The 19,157-nt window shown below is 47.4% G+C and overlaps 2 protein-coding genes across 2 annotated transcripts; one reads left to right on the top strand and one right to left on the bottom strand.

The window, feature by feature from the left end:
* Nucleotides 1-381: 381 nt before the first annotated feature.
* Nucleotides 382-5,912, top strand: SLC16A8 (solute carrier family 16 (monocarboxylate transporter), member 8). Its single transcript, XM_009881836.1, has 4 exons — nucleotides 382-672; nucleotides 1,185-1,328; nucleotides 1,879-2,742; nucleotides 5,138-5,912. The coding sequence occupies exons 1-4, from the start codon at nucleotides 444-446 to the stop codon at nucleotides 5,530-5,532; spliced, it is 1,632 nt and encodes a 543-aa protein (XP_009880138.1). The 5' UTR covers nucleotides 382-443; the 3' UTR covers nucleotides 5,533-5,912.
* Nucleotides 5,913-9,810: 3,898 nt separating this feature from the next.
* PICK1 (protein interacting with PRKCA 1) lies at nucleotides 9,811-18,634 on the bottom strand. The gene is made up of 12 exons (XM_009881837.1): nucleotides 18,542-18,634; nucleotides 17,233-17,344; nucleotides 16,624-16,752; nucleotides 16,434-16,500; nucleotides 15,048-15,137; nucleotides 14,562-14,615; nucleotides 14,399-14,461; nucleotides 13,922-14,055; nucleotides 13,034-13,126; nucleotides 11,968-12,018; nucleotides 10,387-10,531; nucleotides 9,811-10,120 (listed from the first exon to the last, which is right to left on the bottom strand). Exons 1-12 carry the CDS (start codon nucleotides 18,580-18,582, stop codon nucleotides 9,876-9,878), a joined length of 1,224 nt encoding a protein of 407 aa, XP_009880139.1. The 5' UTR covers nucleotides 18,583-18,634; the 3' UTR covers nucleotides 9,811-9,875.
* Nucleotides 18,635-19,157: the final 523 nt, after the last annotated feature.

Genomic DNA, 19,157 nt, shown 5'->3' on the forward strand with positions numbered 1-19,157 from the left:
GCCGGTTCACATTGCTGGCTCTCACCTCAAACCAGCCTGCAGGCAAGGCTAGATATGGGAGCAAGTGGGGTGATGCAGATCCTGATGCCCCACCACATCAGATGCAGCTCTCCAGTCTCAGCTGGGAGCTGTGACCCTGCTTGGCTGTGTCTGTCCAGGGGTTATGGAGCTGTGGGCTTCCCTGAGCTCAGGGGGACCTCCCCCCCTCTGTCCAGCTGTGGCTTGACCTTGCACCCTGAATCAATCCTGCCTTACATGGCAGGATGAAGGTGCTGAGAGATGATGTGGTCCCCCAGTGAGGCGCTTGGAGATGGTGGGTGTGGAGAGAAACCTTGTGTACTGCTGTGCTCTTCTCTTCTTGCACTGCCTAGAGATTTTTTTTTTCTCTCTCTCTCTGTTGCCCTACCTCTTCTTGGTCCGCCTTTCCCCTCCCAGGCTAGACGATGGGGAGAGCTGACCCAGAGGAAGGGCAGCTCCCAGCTCCTGTGAAGCCCCCAGATGGTGGCTGGGGCTGGATTGTGCTCTTTGGCTGCTTTGTGATCACTGGCTTCTCCTATGCCTTCCCGAAAGCCGTCAGTGTCTACTTCAAGGAGCTCATGAAAGATTTCCACGTGGGCTACAGTGACACAGCCTGGATCTCCTCCATCATGCTGGCCATGCTCTATGGGACAGGTGATGCTTGGATACACTTCCCCCTCCCTAACTTGTGCCTTCCCTGTCCTGCTATGGGCCCAGACCATGTCCCCGTGGGCTCTCCTCACACTCATGGGTCCGGTCATGAACCAACATGCAGAATACAATTGTCCCACTGCTTCTCTTGTGAGAGTGCGCTGCATTTCATGCCCCTGTTTCCTCTGCCCTAGGAGACCTCAGGGGTCACCCCATCTGCCTCTCAGACAATTAACAGGGGGTTTGATCCCACTGCTGAAGTGCTTTCCCTATCACACTGAGCCCCTTCTTGTTCCCAGAGAACAGGGGGCTGAAGGCAGGGCAAAACAGAGGTCTCCACACCGTAGTCTCTCTCCCTTGGCTGGGCCCAAGGGCTGTGTATCTAAGCAGCCAAGCAGTGATCTCCGTCATTAGTGTTTCATCTTCCCCTGGTGCCCTGCTTGTGCAGGCTGCGCCTTCCCACTTGTCCTATCTCCTTCTAAGCCTCCTACTGTGTCTCCTTTGCTTCCTCCCAGGACCAGTATGCAGCATCATGGTGAACCAGTTTGGCTGCCGGCCCGTGATGCTCATCGGTGGGCTGCTAGCTTCCGCTGGGATGATCCTGGCATCTTTTACCACCAATATCATTGAGCTTTATCTGACAGCTGGCGTGCTGACAGGTGAGATTCCCAGGATCTGGGAGGGATAGACTTGCCTGGGGAAGAACCAAGACCATGTTGTATCTCCCCTTAGCATTGCTAAGTCTAGCATCAGGTTTCCCCTCACCTATTTGCACCTGCTCACAAGAAGCACCTAGTCCTGAACGTTGCACTTGTGGGAAATGCATCTACTGCATCTGAACAGACAGGTTGAGGGGAGAGTGACAGAAGAAATACAAGTGATGCCCAGTGATCATGGCAACTGGGATGGCACCCATATATAGGGGTAGGGGAGGGAAGGGAACCAAAGTTCTTCTTTAAGGCACAGGTCCTGTCTAAACACGGCCACAGCTACCTAATTCAAATACAGTTCAGGTAGACAGGCTGTATTAGCCCGTCTTCTCCGGAGGTAACCCACCAACGTGAAGGAGCAGAGACTTGTGAGGGACACACGAATCCCATCACGGGACTTCAGGACTAGGATAGTCTGAGGGGAGTTTTCAGCTTGTTGCAAACCACGTGTCATGTTCTTGCACTCCCTGTCTCCCTCCTGGCTTTCACCCTCACATAGGTCTGGGTATGGCGTTGAACTTCCAGCCCTCACTGATCATGCTGGGCACCTACTTTGACAAGCGTCGGCCTCTTGCCAATGGACTGGCTGCTGCTGGGAGTCCTGTCTTCCTTTCCTCCCTCTCTCCACTGGGGCAAGTGCTGCTGGAGAAATTTGGTTGGCGAGGAGGGTTCCTTATCATGGGGGGCCTTCTGCTTAACTGCTGCACTTGTGGGGCAGTCATGAGACCCCTGGATATGGGCATGAAGCGGAAGACGGAGAAGGCTCAGGACAAATATGAAGCCAAAGAGATGCTGCCCATAGGAGGGAAATCAGAGGAGGGAATCAGCACCACTGATGGAACCAAGAAGGCCACGAAAACCAAGAAGAAGCCCAAGAAAGGAAAGAAGCTTCTGGATTTTAGTATCTTTTCCAACCGAGGGTTTATAATTTACACAATTTCAAAGTTCATCCTGGTGTTGGGTCTCTTTGTGCCCCCAATATTGCTGGTCAACTATGCCAAGGACACAGGTGTACCAGATACAGAGGCTGCATTCTTGCTCTCCATCATTGGTTTCATAGACATCTTTGCCCGCCCAGCCTGTGGCATGGTGGCAGGGTTGAAGTGGGTCCGCCCTCACGTAGCATACCTGTTCAGCTTCGCTATGCTTTTCAATGGCTTGACAGACATCTGCAGTGCCAGGGCTAGCAATTACACAGGGCTGGTCATCTTCTGCGTCTTTTTTGGCATCTCTTACGGCATGGTGGGGGCACTGCAGTTTGAGGTGTTGATGGCCATCGTTGGCTCCCAGAAGTTCTCCAGCGCCATCGGGCTGGTCCTACTTATAGAGGCTTTCGCTGTGCTCATCGGTCCACCCTCTGCAGGTAGGTCTCTTGCTGCAAAACACAGGTAGTTTGTTTGGCTGCCATTCCACAGTATTGCAGGTATTGGGCATGGGCATGGTACTTGAAGAAAGACCCTATTTCTCAACTTCAAATTCCCCCTGGAAGCCGAGATCAGAGGTGAGAGCTCCCAGTCTCACTCCATGCACCACAACACTGAATCTGAGCAGAGGCAGAAACCAGCAAGTGATACTTCTCTCTCTGCTTTGCTCACAGACCTGAGCAATGGCAGGTGTACAGAGCTATCCAGTGGCATGACTTCCACTGTCCCTCAATCCTGATCAGGGGCAATTCCCTCTTATGCTGGGATCCAGATTTCTGCCTTCACTGTGAACGTTGCATAGAATCATGTAATGGGTAGGGTCAGGCACCTGCTGCAGGCAAAGCTTTGAGAGTCTTCAGTAAGTAAAGACAAGGATCTTTCAAGTTCTCGTGTCCATGGCCTTTTGATCTTTTGATTGCTGCTGTGAATAACGACCTCAGTTTGTGTTGATTCCAACCCCAAGGCACAGACATTTTGGTGTCAATCAATTCAAAACAGGTTGTAGAGCCACCTTAGGTATTGGTCGTTACTTCTTTTTAAAGAGGATGAAGCCACTCACAGCTTCTCAACCAGTCTAGTCTAGGCCACAGTCCCTGGTGAGGTCCATGCCCCACAAACAGCCCATAAATAGGCTGTTGAATGGGGAGAGACCTTTCACCCAAGAGGCTGGTGTAGGTTCCTGTTAACTGTCTGATCCCATCTGAGAAAGCTAAATTATGCCAAAGGATCACTTCCAAATGAAGTGCAGTTTCCTGCACGTGTGATTTGTGAGGAAGGGGCCGAGACAGACCACAGGCAAATCCCAAGGCAGGAACCACTCCGTTGCTTCCTACATCCCCTTTCTTCAGCTGCAACACATGGGCTAAAGCCCATCAGTGAAGATCTCTGTGGGAAGGAGCTTTTTCCCAGCATGTACCCCCAGCTCTGAGTGAAACCTGCCTTCAGCAACTCCACTCAGCTCTCAGGTAAAAATTGGTGGCCAAGAGAAGACCCTCTTGATGCTAACAATAAGTCATATCCCATCTTACAACCTGTTGAGCATTCGGCAGTCCCAGGCCAGGGAGAGTCAAGAAATATGTGTCTTAGAGGCAGCTGCAGAGAGATCATGAGGGGAGAGGGGGATTTAACAGCTCCTTGGGACAAGGCACACCAGTGGCTGGTGATGGGGGACACCCCTTAGTCCCCCCTGCCTTGGTTCAGCTGTGCCTTGGTACCATGCACAAACACAACGGGACACAGACGGTGCAGAGTCACTGAAGAATGGTGGTGGTGGGGAGCCAAGTTGTGGTTCCCACCTTCCCCCCCCGGTATGGGAAGCTTGAGTGTGTTGGCAAACCCCAGGGCTCGGAGTCGGTGGAGCAGCACTTGGCTGGAAGAAGGGAGTGGAACAAAGTGGCTTTGTTTGGTGTAATCCTCCTGAGCTGCTTCCCGCTCCGTGGGGCTGAGGGGGTTTGGCACAGGATAAGCTGCACACATACACACACACACGCGCGCGCGCGTGTGTGCACACAAGCTCCTTGCCCGCCGTCCAGCTTGGGTGAACAGGGGCACATTCAACCAGGGAGGAATTTGTCACGTGCCTCCCATGACTTCTCAGGGAGGCACCTCAGCATGCTCTGGGGCTGGTTTCAGGCCATGTACCACAGCGCAACAGGGACTGGGGGGGTGATATACGCAGTCAGGAGCACTCAGGACTGGGATGAAGCCTCCAGTCACCACGGCCTGGTCCTATACTCAGTCCTATACATCCTTACCATAACAGGATGGCTGCTCAGGCTCCCCAGTACTGAGGGCTGGGAACCATCCCTCCAGCTCCAGTGCATTCAGAAGATGCGTTGAGAACATCTCTTTGGCAGATAAATCATCAGGTGTGGGCCAGCCAAAGGGATTTCTTTGCCAAAGAGATTTCTTTGCCAAAGAGATGTTTCTTCTCCCTCCTCTGAATGTTTTCCTGTCATGATCGCTTAAGAAATAGTAATGCCTTCTCAAATTTTGTTTCTTTTCTGAGACTGGACAAGCCAAGTCCTCAGAGGCTTATCTCACCTTGGCGCGAAGAAAACGGCCCACTACAACATGAGACCATAACATCTGTGTGTCACAATTATTTAACCTTGTCCAAACAAGGGAAAACACCAAACCCACACTCTTACAGTACTTTCCCTGGTGGTACAGTGTGGCTCTTTCCCAGAGTGATTTTTAGATATTCGGTCTTCTTGCTCTTTCCTTGAGAAATGGGTCCTCAGCCAAATATAGGTGCTGCCCACCTATGCTGGGCTGTCCATGCAGGAGTGCGTAGGCTGAAGCTAACTGTCTCATTCCTTCTCCAACCACCAGGCCGCTTGGTCGATGCTCTCAAGAACTACGAGGTGATCTTCTACCTGGCAGGCTCAGAGGTGGTGCTCTCTGCTGTCTTTCTGGCCGTGGCCACCTACTGCTGCCTGAACCGAGGGAAGAAGAAGGAGCCTCCCCCAGAGAAGAACCCCTCTGCAGGTGGTGGGAGTGACACTGAGGAAGCAGAGTCTGATGTGCAGGAAGCCGAGGAGCACAGCAGTGACAACCACCAGCCGACCCACAGCACCGACAAGGCCGTGGTGGCAGCCAGCGAGGAGGCCAACCATGTGGCAGAGGAGCAGAGTGGGGAGGGAGGTGGGTCTCCCAAGGAGGACGGGGAGGTGTTGGCACGGGACGGCTGCAACGCTGACCAGACGGTGGAGAGGGACAGTTTTTAGCCAGGACAGAGGAACAGGGATGTATAAAACTGGCCATGTTTGCATGCACCTCAGCGTGGGAGGGTAGGTGGGATATGGGATGGAGAAAGCTGAGACAAAAGCAGATGTAAGAAGTAAGAGGGAAAGATATAAGAATAGCTGGTCCTTATGTACATATGTCCACATACCTACCCAGTGATACGTCTACTTGCGTCCTGCACCCATGCTGGTACAACACAGGCTCAGAGAAGCCCCAACACCAACAAGAAAAAAAATAATAATATTCTTTCCTCACTTCCAAATCAGCCCTGGAGAAAGTCTTCTGAAGAGGCTGCCAAGGACTCTCCTTTTCCTTCTGCATTGTCACCATACAGAACACAAACAATTAGAGACTCTTTGTAATCAGATCTGGTATGCTTTGGTCTGGTGTCAGTGTTTCCTCAGCCCCACTTCCACGGACAGCACCAGGTTAGCTAGCAGTGTGCTTAGGAGCTGGTGTAATTCCTAACTATCATCTGGGCCACCTCCAGCTGCAGCCAGCATGGGGGGGTAGACGCTGCGTTCCCTGCAATATCTCCCTTGTGCACTGCCAAACCGGTGGGACACGGGCTCCAACCACCTCTGTCTGGAGCATCTTTTGTGGGTGGTAAAGCCAGGGCAGTGATACATGATGCTGCTTTTCCAAGTAGGGAAGCACTGGGTTAGGGGCCGCCGCTGAGGTGACAAAAGAAGACATCTGAGAAACACTAATGCCATTAGGCGAGCGGCCACGCAACGGAGCCTCGCTGACAGGAATAGCAGCGAGCCAGCTTTATCTAGGCTGAAGTGAGTCCTGTTGACGTGTGAAGGGAACAACCTGGGCCCCTTTGGGGGTGAGGGTTCCAGTGCAGGTGAATAACCGTGTCCCCAGAGATTACCCACTCAGCGGGAATGGCACCGGACACGTGTGTCTGTTCCTTTTAAATAGAGAAAACCCCCTTACGTAAAGGAATCAAAGGTAAGGCAGAAGGACAAGCCGCAGCCCCCGGGTGCCACTAACAAGGGTGTCGGAGCACGTGGTAAGGCAGGCATGACCCCCCTCATCCCCGCTGCAGTGGTGGATTTCTAGATTCAGAGAGGACAACCTTCCCTGGCATGCTTAAACCACTCCTAATCTGCTTTAGGACTGGATCTTTTATAAACACCCCCCACCCCAGCCAAAGCCCTTTCTTCCGGTTTCCTGAACTGCTTCACCTCAGAGGCCCTGGGGGAACCTGTGACTATGGAGAGGGATCAAAAAGTAGGCAGAGAGCTACAGGGGAGGCAGCTCCTGGGACCATCAAAATAGGCGTTTCATTCCAGACCAGGCTGAGTACAAGTTAATGGGTGATGGGCGAAGCCTGCAGGACCTGTAAAGCCATTTAAACCCAGAGGGGGAGCGGGGACGTGAAGGAAAGGGTTTTGTTCTCAATGCTCCCAAGCAAAGAGAAGTAAATGATGAGCAAAATAAAGCCGCTGAAGAATGTCAGTTTAAGAAGAGACATAAGAACTGGAAATGGCAGGGGAGGAGGCAAAGCCCATGGATCTGTGCCCTATCCCATCTTGGTTAACACCACTGTTAGGTCTCCTTGTGAGCCAGTCACAGCAGTGACTTTGGGCTTTTTCCTGTTCAAACCCACTTAGAAACATCCCAAATCAGACTAAGCACCATGACAAACCCCAAATGCAAAGCTCTGGGAGAATGAGAAGCAGCAGCAAGAGTGGTGGAGCCCTGTAGGCATTCATTCACGGCTCCGCAAACTTGTTCTCCACTCCCCACAAGGTAAGATCCCTGTTTCTGCTCTGCTCGACCACTTTGCCCTGCAGCTCTTTCCCCAGCAACCCCAAACCCCGTCCCCCAGGCCGGGTTTTCCTTATTCATCAATATCCTCTCCAAGAAGCAGTCCACAACTCCCCAGAGGTCCGAGGTCCACAGCGTGAAAATAACCACCCTTGTCAGCACCCGGCAGGTCACTAGAACAAGGTCCCCTCTGTTTCCTTGTCACCAGTCAACATTTCCCGCTAAGCCTCCCGCTCTTAAATCTTTTTACAAAGGCACATACAAGCCCTGAGGGTACCACATCTCACCACAGTCAGTGCTGTGAGATACCCAGCCTCCCACTTTGCACTGGTGGCTTTCAGGCAGGCTCTGTGGAAGCGTTTTCTCTGTTCCTCTTAACTGCTCCGTATTTTGGCACAACAAACAGCTCTGAAAGAGGATCAGGGACTTAAGCATCAGCTCAAGCTTGTGATGCAACTGCTGAGCTGTGTGGAGAAGCTGGCCCTGGAAGGGTGCAAGGATGCCACCGGGCTGGACTGAGGCAATGGGTGGCTTTACAAGGCTGCTGGTCCCCTGGGAAGCCAAGATGCAGAGAAGCTGGTATTACACGGAGGACTGGCCGTGCTACAGCATTTATAAGCCTCCTCCTCTGGAAACCTGTGCTGCAGTGACTGCTGCCTCTTGGCGTAGAGCTTATCCAACCAGTACAAGCAAGAAAATAATGGCCAGTGCATGACACTCCTTCTTCCCGTCACTATATTTTAAAATTAAAAACAATGGAGGATGAGAAAAAAAAAATTACGAAAGAAAATCCATGAAGGACAGGAAACGAAATGTCACATTTTTCTTTATTAGAGACAACAGTCAGTACAATCAGAGTCCGTTTAAGTCTTCCAGAGCAGCTTGACCATGGATGGCTCTCTTCCAGGCACCCACAGAGATGACGAAGCTCAAAAAAAAAAAATCAAAGAGAAAAAACAAAACAAAACAAACATCTCCATCATAAATTAATGCCCTTAAATAACTTCCTTTCACTAGCACTAGAACGTAATGACAGAGAAGTCAAAACCCTTGCCTCTGAGAACACCACTCCTGTCAGTTGTGCTGCCCGCCAAAAGAGAAAGTGCCATCTGCATCTGGGATCAGCCCACATGGATGGAGGGTGGAAAAGAGCAAAGGAAGGAGGAGAGAAGCAGCCTCGCTTACCTTGGTTTTCCTTTCCCCCCTTCCCTTGTGCTGGGGAACAGGATGTTAGCTACTGCTTCTGGCTGACCCAGAGGCAGCACAAAATGGTTGTGCAGAGAGGAGAGCATGGGGGTGGCACGCTATTCACGTCGTGCACTAAAAAACATCTCAAAGCCTCTGCCTACAGGCCGTGTCTTCCTCTCTCCACAAGGCTTCCCATCTCTCCTCTTTAGTTTGAGGATGGGATACCTCCTTTGCAGTTCTAAGGTGGCTCCTCCTGGCGCCTGCACAAGGAAGGAGTGTGCAGGACTGGCTGCATGTCCTCTAGAAGCATGTTTGGTTACCGTCCCTCGCAAGGTGCTGTAAGAGAGGACAACGATGGAAAGGAAATGCAGGCAGCTTTGCTGTTATTCCCAGGAGTCTGCCTGCCTCAGACAAGCACGCTCACCTCAGCATCTCTGCTGAGTAGGGGGGCTCCTTCCTCAGCCAGGTCTCTCCTCCCCACACGGAAGGGCAGAGCCACATCCTGCTGGATTCTAGCCCTGGGGCACGGCTATGCAGTGTACAGACAGTGCCAGCTGTGCAGGAGCCCAGGGACTATGAAGAGGATGGTAGCCAGGGGAAGAGACTTCCAAATCTTGGCAGCGGGGTTGCAGCAGCTCAGCATGCCAGGCAGCCACTTCCACCAGCCCCTGCTTTGAGAGCCTCCCCCAGCCCCGTGGATGGGGGGGTGATCAGGCCACATGTACTACCAACAGTTCAGTACCACCACCAGTTCGAGGCGTCACCCCACTTGCTCCTATTTCTTAAGAACAGTGGTGCAGAGAGCTGGGAGTGGTGGCAGTGATCATCCTACAAAAATCGGTCCTGCAGCGCATAGGGACCGGTGGAAGAGACAGAGGAAGCTTAAAACAGGCCCGAGCTTAAAGCTTGAAGCCAGCAAGCAGTGGGGTGAAAAAACCAATGCTGGTGCTAACACCTTCCCATAGCACAAGGGGAAGACAGAAGGGGGCTGTTCTCACCAATCATCTCCAGATGTTTAACTGGCTTCCATGTGCCAGTGGGGAGTGGTGCATCCCACATGCTCAGCAGCGTCCTGTCTGCACAGTCACATGGCAGTGTAGCAGTGTTTCCTCCCCACACCTCAGCACCCAAGTTGGGCAGCAGAAGTCTCTGGAGGACAAAGGAATATCCAGGCAAACAAGCAAGGGAAGAGAAAGGAAAGCAGAGGTTGGTCCCAATCCAACCAGCTACCCCCACCCAAAGCAGAGGAGGAATCCCAGGCTGGACATACACAAAAATCGCAGAGGATGAATTGCCATGTGAAACACGTGTTTTTATAACAGTCTGCAAAGTCTTTCCTCTGGCCATGCCGGCACACTCAGGCATCATCAATGAGCTTTTCACCATTTGCGTCCTCCTTCCCGCTACCCTCTCTCTCGCTTCCTCCTTCTTCTTCTTCTGCCCCATCCGTGTACGTGTCCTTCTGCCCATAGTTGAGAGTAGTGCGGGCAAGGTCCACCTCAATGGGAAAGACATCCGCATCTCGGAGCACGGCATAGCAGTCGTCGTAGTACTTGGACATCGTGGAGACAAAACGCTGGAGCTGGAACACGATGTCTTGCACTGTAGTGGAGACAAGTTGGGAACAAATCAGGCAAAAGCCCCCTTAACAAGCAGAGCATGAAGGCTGTGATCAAGCCTCCCTCACCAATATTAGCTACAGTCTCCTACGCATTAATCCCTCTTGGCCCCTGAGGGCAGATGTCTCAGGCACAGCCACAGAAGGATTCTTCAACAAAGACTTCTGAGCTGAGACGAAAGAGAAGCATGAAGGACAAAGCCATGTCTGCCTGACCCCTTCAGGTGCCAGACACAGCAGTGGTACTCACCGTGTTTCTGGTCCAGGAGCTCTATTTTCTCTAGCACGTCCTTCCTCATCTTGGCAAAGCGCGTGCGAGCCTCCTGCCGGCAACGTAGGATAAGGCGGTATTCGTAGTTCCCAGTGCTGACACGGTAGAGGGGTTCACCCAGAGCCTGCCAAAAACACGGCGCCATTTTAGACTCCCACAACAGTGCCTGTACACAGTTTGCCTACCGATGTGGACTCACAATGACCTTGGGTTATTACAGCCCTCTCAAGCTCACTGGAACTGCAGTCAGGAAGCATGAAGCATTAGGAATGCTGAGCCACGTCAACAAACTGGCAGTCAGTGGGGCTAAAAACATACCAACCATAGTAAAGAAAAGCACCACTACTGAGCAAAGACAGAAGGAACGGCACCTTTCAATCCAGCATGGAGAAATGGAATGGCTTCTTATCTGAACTATTCAGACAGGCACTATGAACAAACAAGTCTAGGGTCTGAGGGATATATTAATTTCTATCAATCACACAAAAAAATCTGCCCTCTGCAAGCTTCACCCTATATTGACTACATGACATATTATTATACATCTACACAGGGAACCCTGTGGTATCTACAACCACCCAGACACAATGCTGCAAACCGGTAGGGATGGACCTATACATTGTCCCACAAAAGAGTTTTGAGAGAAAGGGGTTAGGTCTGTCAGCAAAACAGCATTCTTCTCTTACACCTGTAAACATAACATATATAGAAAAACGTGTTACTGACTATGGCTTGACAAGCTACATGTGCCAAAACCCAACGATGTTACTCTGTTGGGTAAGACTGGGATTCTTTCCTTCCCATTTAGCAGGAAAGGTATAATTAAATGCTGTGTTAGGAAAGTTTTATTTCTCCCTGGCACTGGGAATTGGGCATTCCAAGAATGCAAATCCCTGCTTCGAGATCAATACCTAGGATAAAACAAGATCTGATTTTTATGCAGGGAAACTGGGCACGAAGGGGACACCTTTAGGTATCTTAAACAGAGCTGTTAAGGATTAGTTGTAAAACTCTAAACCAGACAACAAGCTGTTACTAGAGAATGTTGCCAGGGTTTTTTCAAGTCTTCTGATTTTAAATTACCTATTTTTGGGGTAAAAGTCTATTGTTAAGAGAGATTCTTTAATCAATTTTCCTCAACTACAAATTCAGCTTTCACATGTGTTCTGCTAGAGAAGCTAAACCTCCATTTCTCAGAAACAAGTCCAGAATTAATGATAAGCTGTACACTACACACAAATGGAATCTGTGAAGATAACACCTTAATCCTCCTTACACAAGCTAATATTGCTTAAACACTGAGACAGGCAGCCACCGAGCAAACAAGCTGCCAGAGGAGATGTCTGGTCCCTCTACTATTCCACAGCACCAGTGATTCATGACAGTTATTGGCAGTGTTTCCAAGGCAGCATTTAAGGACCTCCAATTTCTAATATGTTAAGAACAAATGTGTGCGATTCCTAGGATGCACACAGGCACAGGAGCGCTTTTGCAATTGCAAGGCAGCGCGCCCAGGGAAACTGCAGAAACAGTTGTCATTGCCACAGTACTGGTACTCACAATGCAGCTGTACTCTTCATCATCCATCTCTTTGACTTTCAGGCAGTAAGACTTTGCAGGATTATGGAAAAAAAGGGAAAAAAAAGGCAAAAAGCAAAACAAGAAGGACATATTAACAATTAGAAGCAATTTCATTATCACCCGTAGCCATAGGGTTGTACCATTTCAAGCCTGCCTTCAATGCTGCAGCTAGGGACACCAGGGAAAGCAGTGGGATCAGAGGATATTAAAAATCCCAGGTGGAAGGAAAATCTGTTTGGAGAGAGATGGGGAGAGGAAAACACTGGGGGAGAGAGAAGGCGCTTAATATGTATATTACAGGAGCAAATACTTTAGATAGGTATAACCTAAGTAAGAGAAAAATCCTGCATTCATCTACTGTTTGGGAAAACACAGTACCAGAAAAGTATGAGGCGGGAATAATTAAAGAGGAGGAAAAACAAGAAAAATTGTGGGAAGGATTGATGTGGGAAGAAATGCTGGCATATTCACTTGCCTTAGGGCTGCAGCTCCAAATACTTTTCTAAACTGGTATAAGGAAGTAGATTCTTACAGTTATAGAACATATGCACTTAACAACCCTACCCTGTTTTTTGAGGTGTAGAAAACGAAGGGTGAATGGAATGGACAAGGGGGGAAAAAAAGCGTGGTCTAAATGAAAACAGACACAATTTGACAGTGGTTTAATCTGGCTAAAAAAAGACTATCCAAAACTACCTGAAAAATATGGACTCGGGCTGGTGAGCTGCTTAGGGGAGTTCAAGAGCGTAAGTTGCATAGGAACTCTACAAATAAATAAGGGAATTAATTTGGCCATTTAGAAAATATGTCATCTGGGTTCTGGGAGATCTCTCTTACCTGTAAGAACTATTAAGTCAAAAGCAAGTGTCTGAATCTGAGTAAAGCGGCAATAGACGAAGAATTGGAAAAAATAATGCATTCTTCCATGGACTGTGGAAGGATGGACGTGTGATTGTATAGGCTGTATGGGACCCTCAGGATATGATTCTAGGAAACTTAATTTCAATCAGCACTAAAAAAAAAAATAATATAAAAACCAGCTCACCAAATATTCAAACTTGACATCCAGGTATTTTTTGATAGTCAGCCTTGTGTCAGGAATGGCTTTATTCAGATATGTATTCAAGTCAGTAAGCATCTGCAAGGGAAACATCCTGTTGCTGAATGTAAGACCAAAAAGCATGTCTACAATTCATCAAGTGCAACCTTCTAACGAGCACAGGTCATGAGACTGCCTCGAGTTAACTCTTTTTAACTAGAGCGTATCTGAAAGAAAATAATTGATCTTGACTCAGAATTGCTATGGTTAGAGAATCCATTACAGTCACAGGCAAGTGGTTCCAGCGTTACAAATGCATACCTCACTTCTGGTCTGAATTTGTGTTCTTTCAAATAATCTTGTTTCATTTTTAGCTAGTCCTGAAAACTGCTTTCCCTGATTCAGAGGCCCATTAACCAATGTTGTCCATCCAACACAGCAAATAAAGTAGTGCCCAAATCAACATTTAATACTCTCTTTGCTAAATTAAGTGGACAGATCCCCTGGAGACTCTCATTCAAATATATTGATTGAAATCCTTAAATTGTTCCTGGATTGCTCAACTACACTCTTTTAAATTTAGTGACATCTTTCAATTATGGGTACCAATATCAGGTAGAAAGCTCTAGGGATTACACTGATCAAACTATCCTCTCATCCCCAAAAGAAAAGGAGAGTAATACACTCATGTGCAAAAGTCAAAAGCACAAGATTGATATATTCATTACACTACCTCTTAGATTCTTTATGAAGAGAGTTGCCTGAAGGAAAGCAGACAAAGACAGCTCTTCCCAGAATGAATGATTTGTAAGACCACACCTTCAAACACACACTTCTGTCTTTTTAGATTCCCCTCTTCTCCAGACCCTTTACTCCTACGGTTAAATTCTTTACCGGCTTAATTGTTTTCAGAAGGTGAATCCCAAACTTCTCAATGTTGCGATGGGCATCAGCAAATTTCACGAAGGCTTCACTGGCAGCTGGTTGTGGCTCCCGTACACCAATGACAGAGAAAACATCTCCAAATGCTGGATGAGGGTGATAAATACAAACAGAAGGAAGAAGAGGTTGACTCTGGAGAAGAATCTTGCCTCCAGTATTACAACTCCTTCCCATAACCTTGCAATTAGCTGGGGAACGATGCTACATATTTCCTAAAGGCCAGAGGTTGGCAGGGCATTTCTTCACTGCCTCATGTGAAAGGGCCTGCGCTAGCAGCACGACTGCTAATGCCAGGAGAGCAGCCCTTCCCAGCTCATTTTTGCAACACTTAGTTTGCTTTGAGTGAGGGAATCATGAATCTAAGTACGGACTAAAACCCCGGAAACCGGAGGTCCAACATTTCTGCTCCCTTCATTCAAGATTCTTTACCTCTGTGTGTCTGAGATAGCTCAAAGAAAGCCCTGAGAAGACTCTTGGTGTGCTCTGTCAAGCCTGTGACAGAAGACAGAAAAAAACATTTAAGTCATTTCACTAAAACATAATGGAAGCATCTTTCTCTCCCATCTGGTATCTGATGGAAGACACAGTTTACCTTTGTATAACTCCGCAGTCCTCTCCAGCTCCTCTAGTCTCTTCACTAGTCCATCTAAATGGAAACAAGAATCAGAATACAGAATTACAACAGTCAAATCCAACATGGTTAAGACTTGACGAACTGGAAAAACACCAGATTCCTATTTTTGGTTCAATTTTCTCTCACCTCTAAAGCCTGCCCCCTGGTCCAACACGGGAAGTTTTTAAAATAACTGCCAACTAGTTTTACAGTGTGGTGTCATCACCTATCAGCATTCACTAAGTGGGTCCCCACTTCAAATTAATTTGACCTTAGCTAACGTTTAAATGGCCCCAATGACAGGATATATCACTCAGGAAGGGCAGAGGCAATCACAACAGGGAGGTATAGCAGAAGGAAAGAATTATGAAGGAATAATGTGGAACATGCAAGAACTATAAAAAGTTGATAAGCACAAGAGGGTAAATGTTCCCTTAAGAAAATGTCCTTCTGGACAATACTTACCATTGCAAAGTATGGCTCGGCTTAACCCGAGGGCATCTGCTGTCCCTGAGCTCATGTTCTCTACCAGTCGATGCTTTACCTTCTTCAATACTAAAAGCCAAAACACAGTTGCAAACCAGGATCAGAGTAATTTCTACGGGCATAAAAAGCACACTAGCATACTTTACCACTTTCTCAGGCATTGAATAAGCTGGCCAGTCTGAACTTAACTCACTATTGAGGTAGTGAGCAGAAAAAGAACACCAGCCATGCATAGCACATCTTCTGTATTCTGTCTGTTCTGCTCTCACATCCTATATACTTCAATCAATAGAGCTCCAGCACTTCTTTTGGAAGACTATTCCAATAAATCACTTTGCTATAAGCTACCTATCATGATACTTGGAACTAAACTTTGCCTATGCTACTTGCTGTATTATTTCAACTGAAGTCAGGAGACAAGGCTGAAAGCAAGACAAATAGGATTTAATGATCAAAGTTTGCTTAACTTTTATCTTTTGGCTCTTAGTTAAACCTTTTTGTCACCCCTTGATGGAATTCATTTCTGTCTTTGGTGGTCATACCCTGGCAAATTACTAGAGACAATTATGCCTTCTTTGGAATCAGATGACTCAGCTACATTTCTTTAGAGGCAAACTTGCAGGGGTGCCAAGTGCCTGCAGCTCCCAAGAACTCAGCTGGAGCCACAGTGTTTAGCATCTCTGGAAAATACCATACTCTCACCGCACTTCTGTTTCCCCAGAAATCCATCTCAGTCCTCAACATTTTCCTGAACCTCTGTCAATTCATTAGCACCTTAATCACCGTGAAGAGAAATGAAAGCAAAAAGAATAGATAGATTTTTTTAGAAAAGTGAGAAAGGTAGACCATATAATGGAGACAGCTACATAGGCTTAGTTTAAAACACACACTTTGTTTTAGAAATAAAGCCTCCTCTCTCTCCTGTAAAATTTATCGTTCTACAACACTCAGTGTGGACAGGTATTTCATTACTGTTGTCCATGCTGAGAAACTGCAACCAGTGTTTTTCGACTGATGCATTTCTTTGTACAGCTCAAACTCTCAATAGATCAGCATAACTTACATGTATTCAAAATAAATAAATTAAATAATTATCTAGTTGAATTTCATCATCCATGCTAAACACAGCACAGGAAAACAAGCCTCCCACAACAACAGCCAAGCCTCAATTTGACTTTCAAGACTATTTCAAGAAGTCAGGGAAGGGTTTTTATAGACCTGTAATTCTTTTTCACAGTATCCATCTGAAAATGACTGAGTTAAGAGGAAGAACGGAACCAGAATTTTAATTTGGTTTTAACTGGGACCAATCTTTCACCCCTCCGTGTCACTTTAACATTCTAGGAAGAAAGAAACCAGTCTTACCGATATCCAAAGACTTGCCCTGCTTTGGGTCAGCCTGAAGTTTGTTGTAGTGAATCGTCACTTCTCCCTGTAGAGAGAGCAAAGCCCAAACTGCTGTGCTGGAAGCAAGTAGCAGTGGCTTCCTTTACCAATGGACAAAAAACTGTAAACTAGGACCCAGAAGCTGTGGTGGCCCCCTCCTACCTCTCACCTTTACCATCTGTATCATCTTGGCCACCTCCACCTTGGTCTTCCCTTTGACGGACTTCCCATTCACTCCTGTGATTTCATCACCAGCTGCTACTGTGCCATCTAAAGCTGCTGGAGTGTTATCAAATACCTAGTAGAGAGGAGAAAGAGCACAGATATTCTGGAATAAAGAGGAAGAGAAAGGTGAATGCAAGGCTGAAGGACAATTACATTCTTCCTATTTAACTCAGTTGCATTTTGTTCATGGTGAAGTCACAGTTTTTCTCCTTTCCTAAGAGGTGGGCTGATCATCTTGTTCTCTCAGGAAGTTCTTGCCCCCCGGACGTACCTCCTCAAGCTTAGGATTCTTGATGTTGAGAATGTCACACCATTCCCCTGTGAATTCTAACAGGCTCTCCAAGGAGAAGGATAATTTCAGAAGTCTTTTTTTAATTTAATTCTTCCACACCTACTAGGTACTAGGGCAAGGAAATCTTATTCACTGGGAAGGGAATAAGGAAGTGTCTCCCACTTTGAGAAAAACAAATAACATAGGACTCTCCATCCTTTCCATCTCTCAGGCCAACACTGTTTTACAAAGATGGTTAATTCTTCCTCCGCAAGTGCCCACCTGGACAATGTAGAGACAGGGGCAGTACTGTGCTCCGCCCCCAATGCTGATCCCAATCAGGTTCTGAGAGTCCTTCTTCAGGGTCACTGTCCCAGGTACAGTGGGGATCCCCCTAAATGAGAAAGGGTGGATGAACAACTGAACACAGTAGGCAGAGCTGCATGTGTATGAAACAGCTCTGGTATCTGAGTTGATATAAACTGGAAACACAATGGGCACTGCACATTTGATTACAGAATTACAGAATAGTAGGGGTTGGGGGGGAAATCTGGAGATCACCTAGTCCAACCCCCTTGCCAAAGCAGGTTCACGTACAGCAGGTTGGACAGGATCACATCCAGGTGGGTTTTGAATATCTCCAGAGAAGGAGACTCCACAACCCCTCTGGGCAGCCTGTTCCAGTGCTCCGTCACCCTCAAAATAAAGAACCTTTTCGTAATGTTCAGACAGAATTTCCTGTGTTCCAATTTGTGCCTGTTGCCTCTTGTCCTGTCACTGGGCACAACTGAAAAGAGTCTGGACCCATCCTCTTGACACCCGCCCTTCAAATATTCATGATGAGATCCCCCATCAGTCTTCTTTTCTCCAGGCTAAACAGACTCAGATGTGTAGCTTTTCCTCAGAAGAGAGATGCTCCAGTCCCTTGAATTCATCACATTGTCTCTGCCATAGAGTCTATCAGCGTGGGCCAGCAGAAGGACCTTCTGAGCTATCTTTTTTGAGACAGCATGCAAGGATTAGAGGTAGGAGAAACACCCTCATCCATCACTAGGCACTGAGGAAACACTATCATGTTTTAGAGAGTGTTTCATCTACTTAGTGCTGGAGTAAGAGGAAAACTTGCACAGCATAAATCACATGCCAGACAAGTGCTCTATGTCAAATTCATTGCTAAACTTGTCAAACCTTTTACTTGCTCAGAAAATCCCACTGTTCTCCTCCTTACAGACCTAATGAATCCAGAGTTTCTCTCCATTTATTTGTGCCTCTTATTATCTTTCCTCCATTGTAAATATTTTTTTCTTTGGCTAAGGTCACTAATTTATAGAAGATTTGTCAGCACTGCTTTGCAATCAGAAAGGCAGGGTAGTCATTGCAGAGCAACAGAAAGCGTTCTCCTTTGCTCACCAGCACAACGATGCCTTATCCCCAGTCCCCAGAGGGAGCAAGAAATCAGGACTGAACAGCAAGTCTGACTCTTCAGCACACAGTGTCAGGAGGTAAATTTATCCACTCCCATTAGGTCTTGGCTGCAAAGATTGTTTCTATTGTTAGCAAAAAAACAGGAAAAGACAAGCTAAATACTCACAGCTTATCTTCCTCAATATCATAGTCCAAATCTGCAAACATTGTTTTGGTTAAGCGGAGCCTGTTCACCTGAAACTGCTTATTCCAAACTCCCTGGGAAGAAAGAACAGAATAAACCCCAATAAACCAGTGATCTCAATAGAAAACTTCAGAGAATCAACCTGTCCCCCTTGTCAATCTCCCTCTCCTTTTTTTTTTTTTTTTTGAAAGTTGCATTGTGGTCTCTGTTCTTATCTCAAAGATGAAAATCACATCAAATATCTCTGATTCTCTGCTCCAAACAAGACAGGATAAAGTCCTCGAGTTTGAAAGCTGCATGTTTCAAAACCAACATGTGTGTAATATTTCCAAAGCATGGAACAAAACGTGGTCCATTCTGGAAGCTGCTTCTTCACATGCTCTCCCTGCCTAGCACCACAGCTGCTGCAGACACTTAGTTTCATCCCCTATATCTGCTAAACATCTGTTTTGTTCTTGATTTTGTAACAATTTATGTCACTTTTTGGCATTTATCTCTTATCTCGGGAGGCTACGCAAAGCTTTTTGCAACTCATTCCCCCCCCCCCCCCAAAAAAAAAAAACCCCCCATATCCCCCCAACCCAAAACCCCCTTCTTT

The sequence above is a fragment of the Charadrius vociferus genome, unplaced genomic scaffold (genome assembly GCF_000708025.1).
Source record: "Charadrius vociferus isolate BGI_N301 unplaced genomic scaffold, ASM70802v2 scaffold413, whole genome shotgun sequence".
Classification (NCBI taxonomy): domain Eukaryota; kingdom Metazoa; phylum Chordata; class Aves; order Charadriiformes; family Charadriidae; genus Charadrius; species Charadrius vociferus.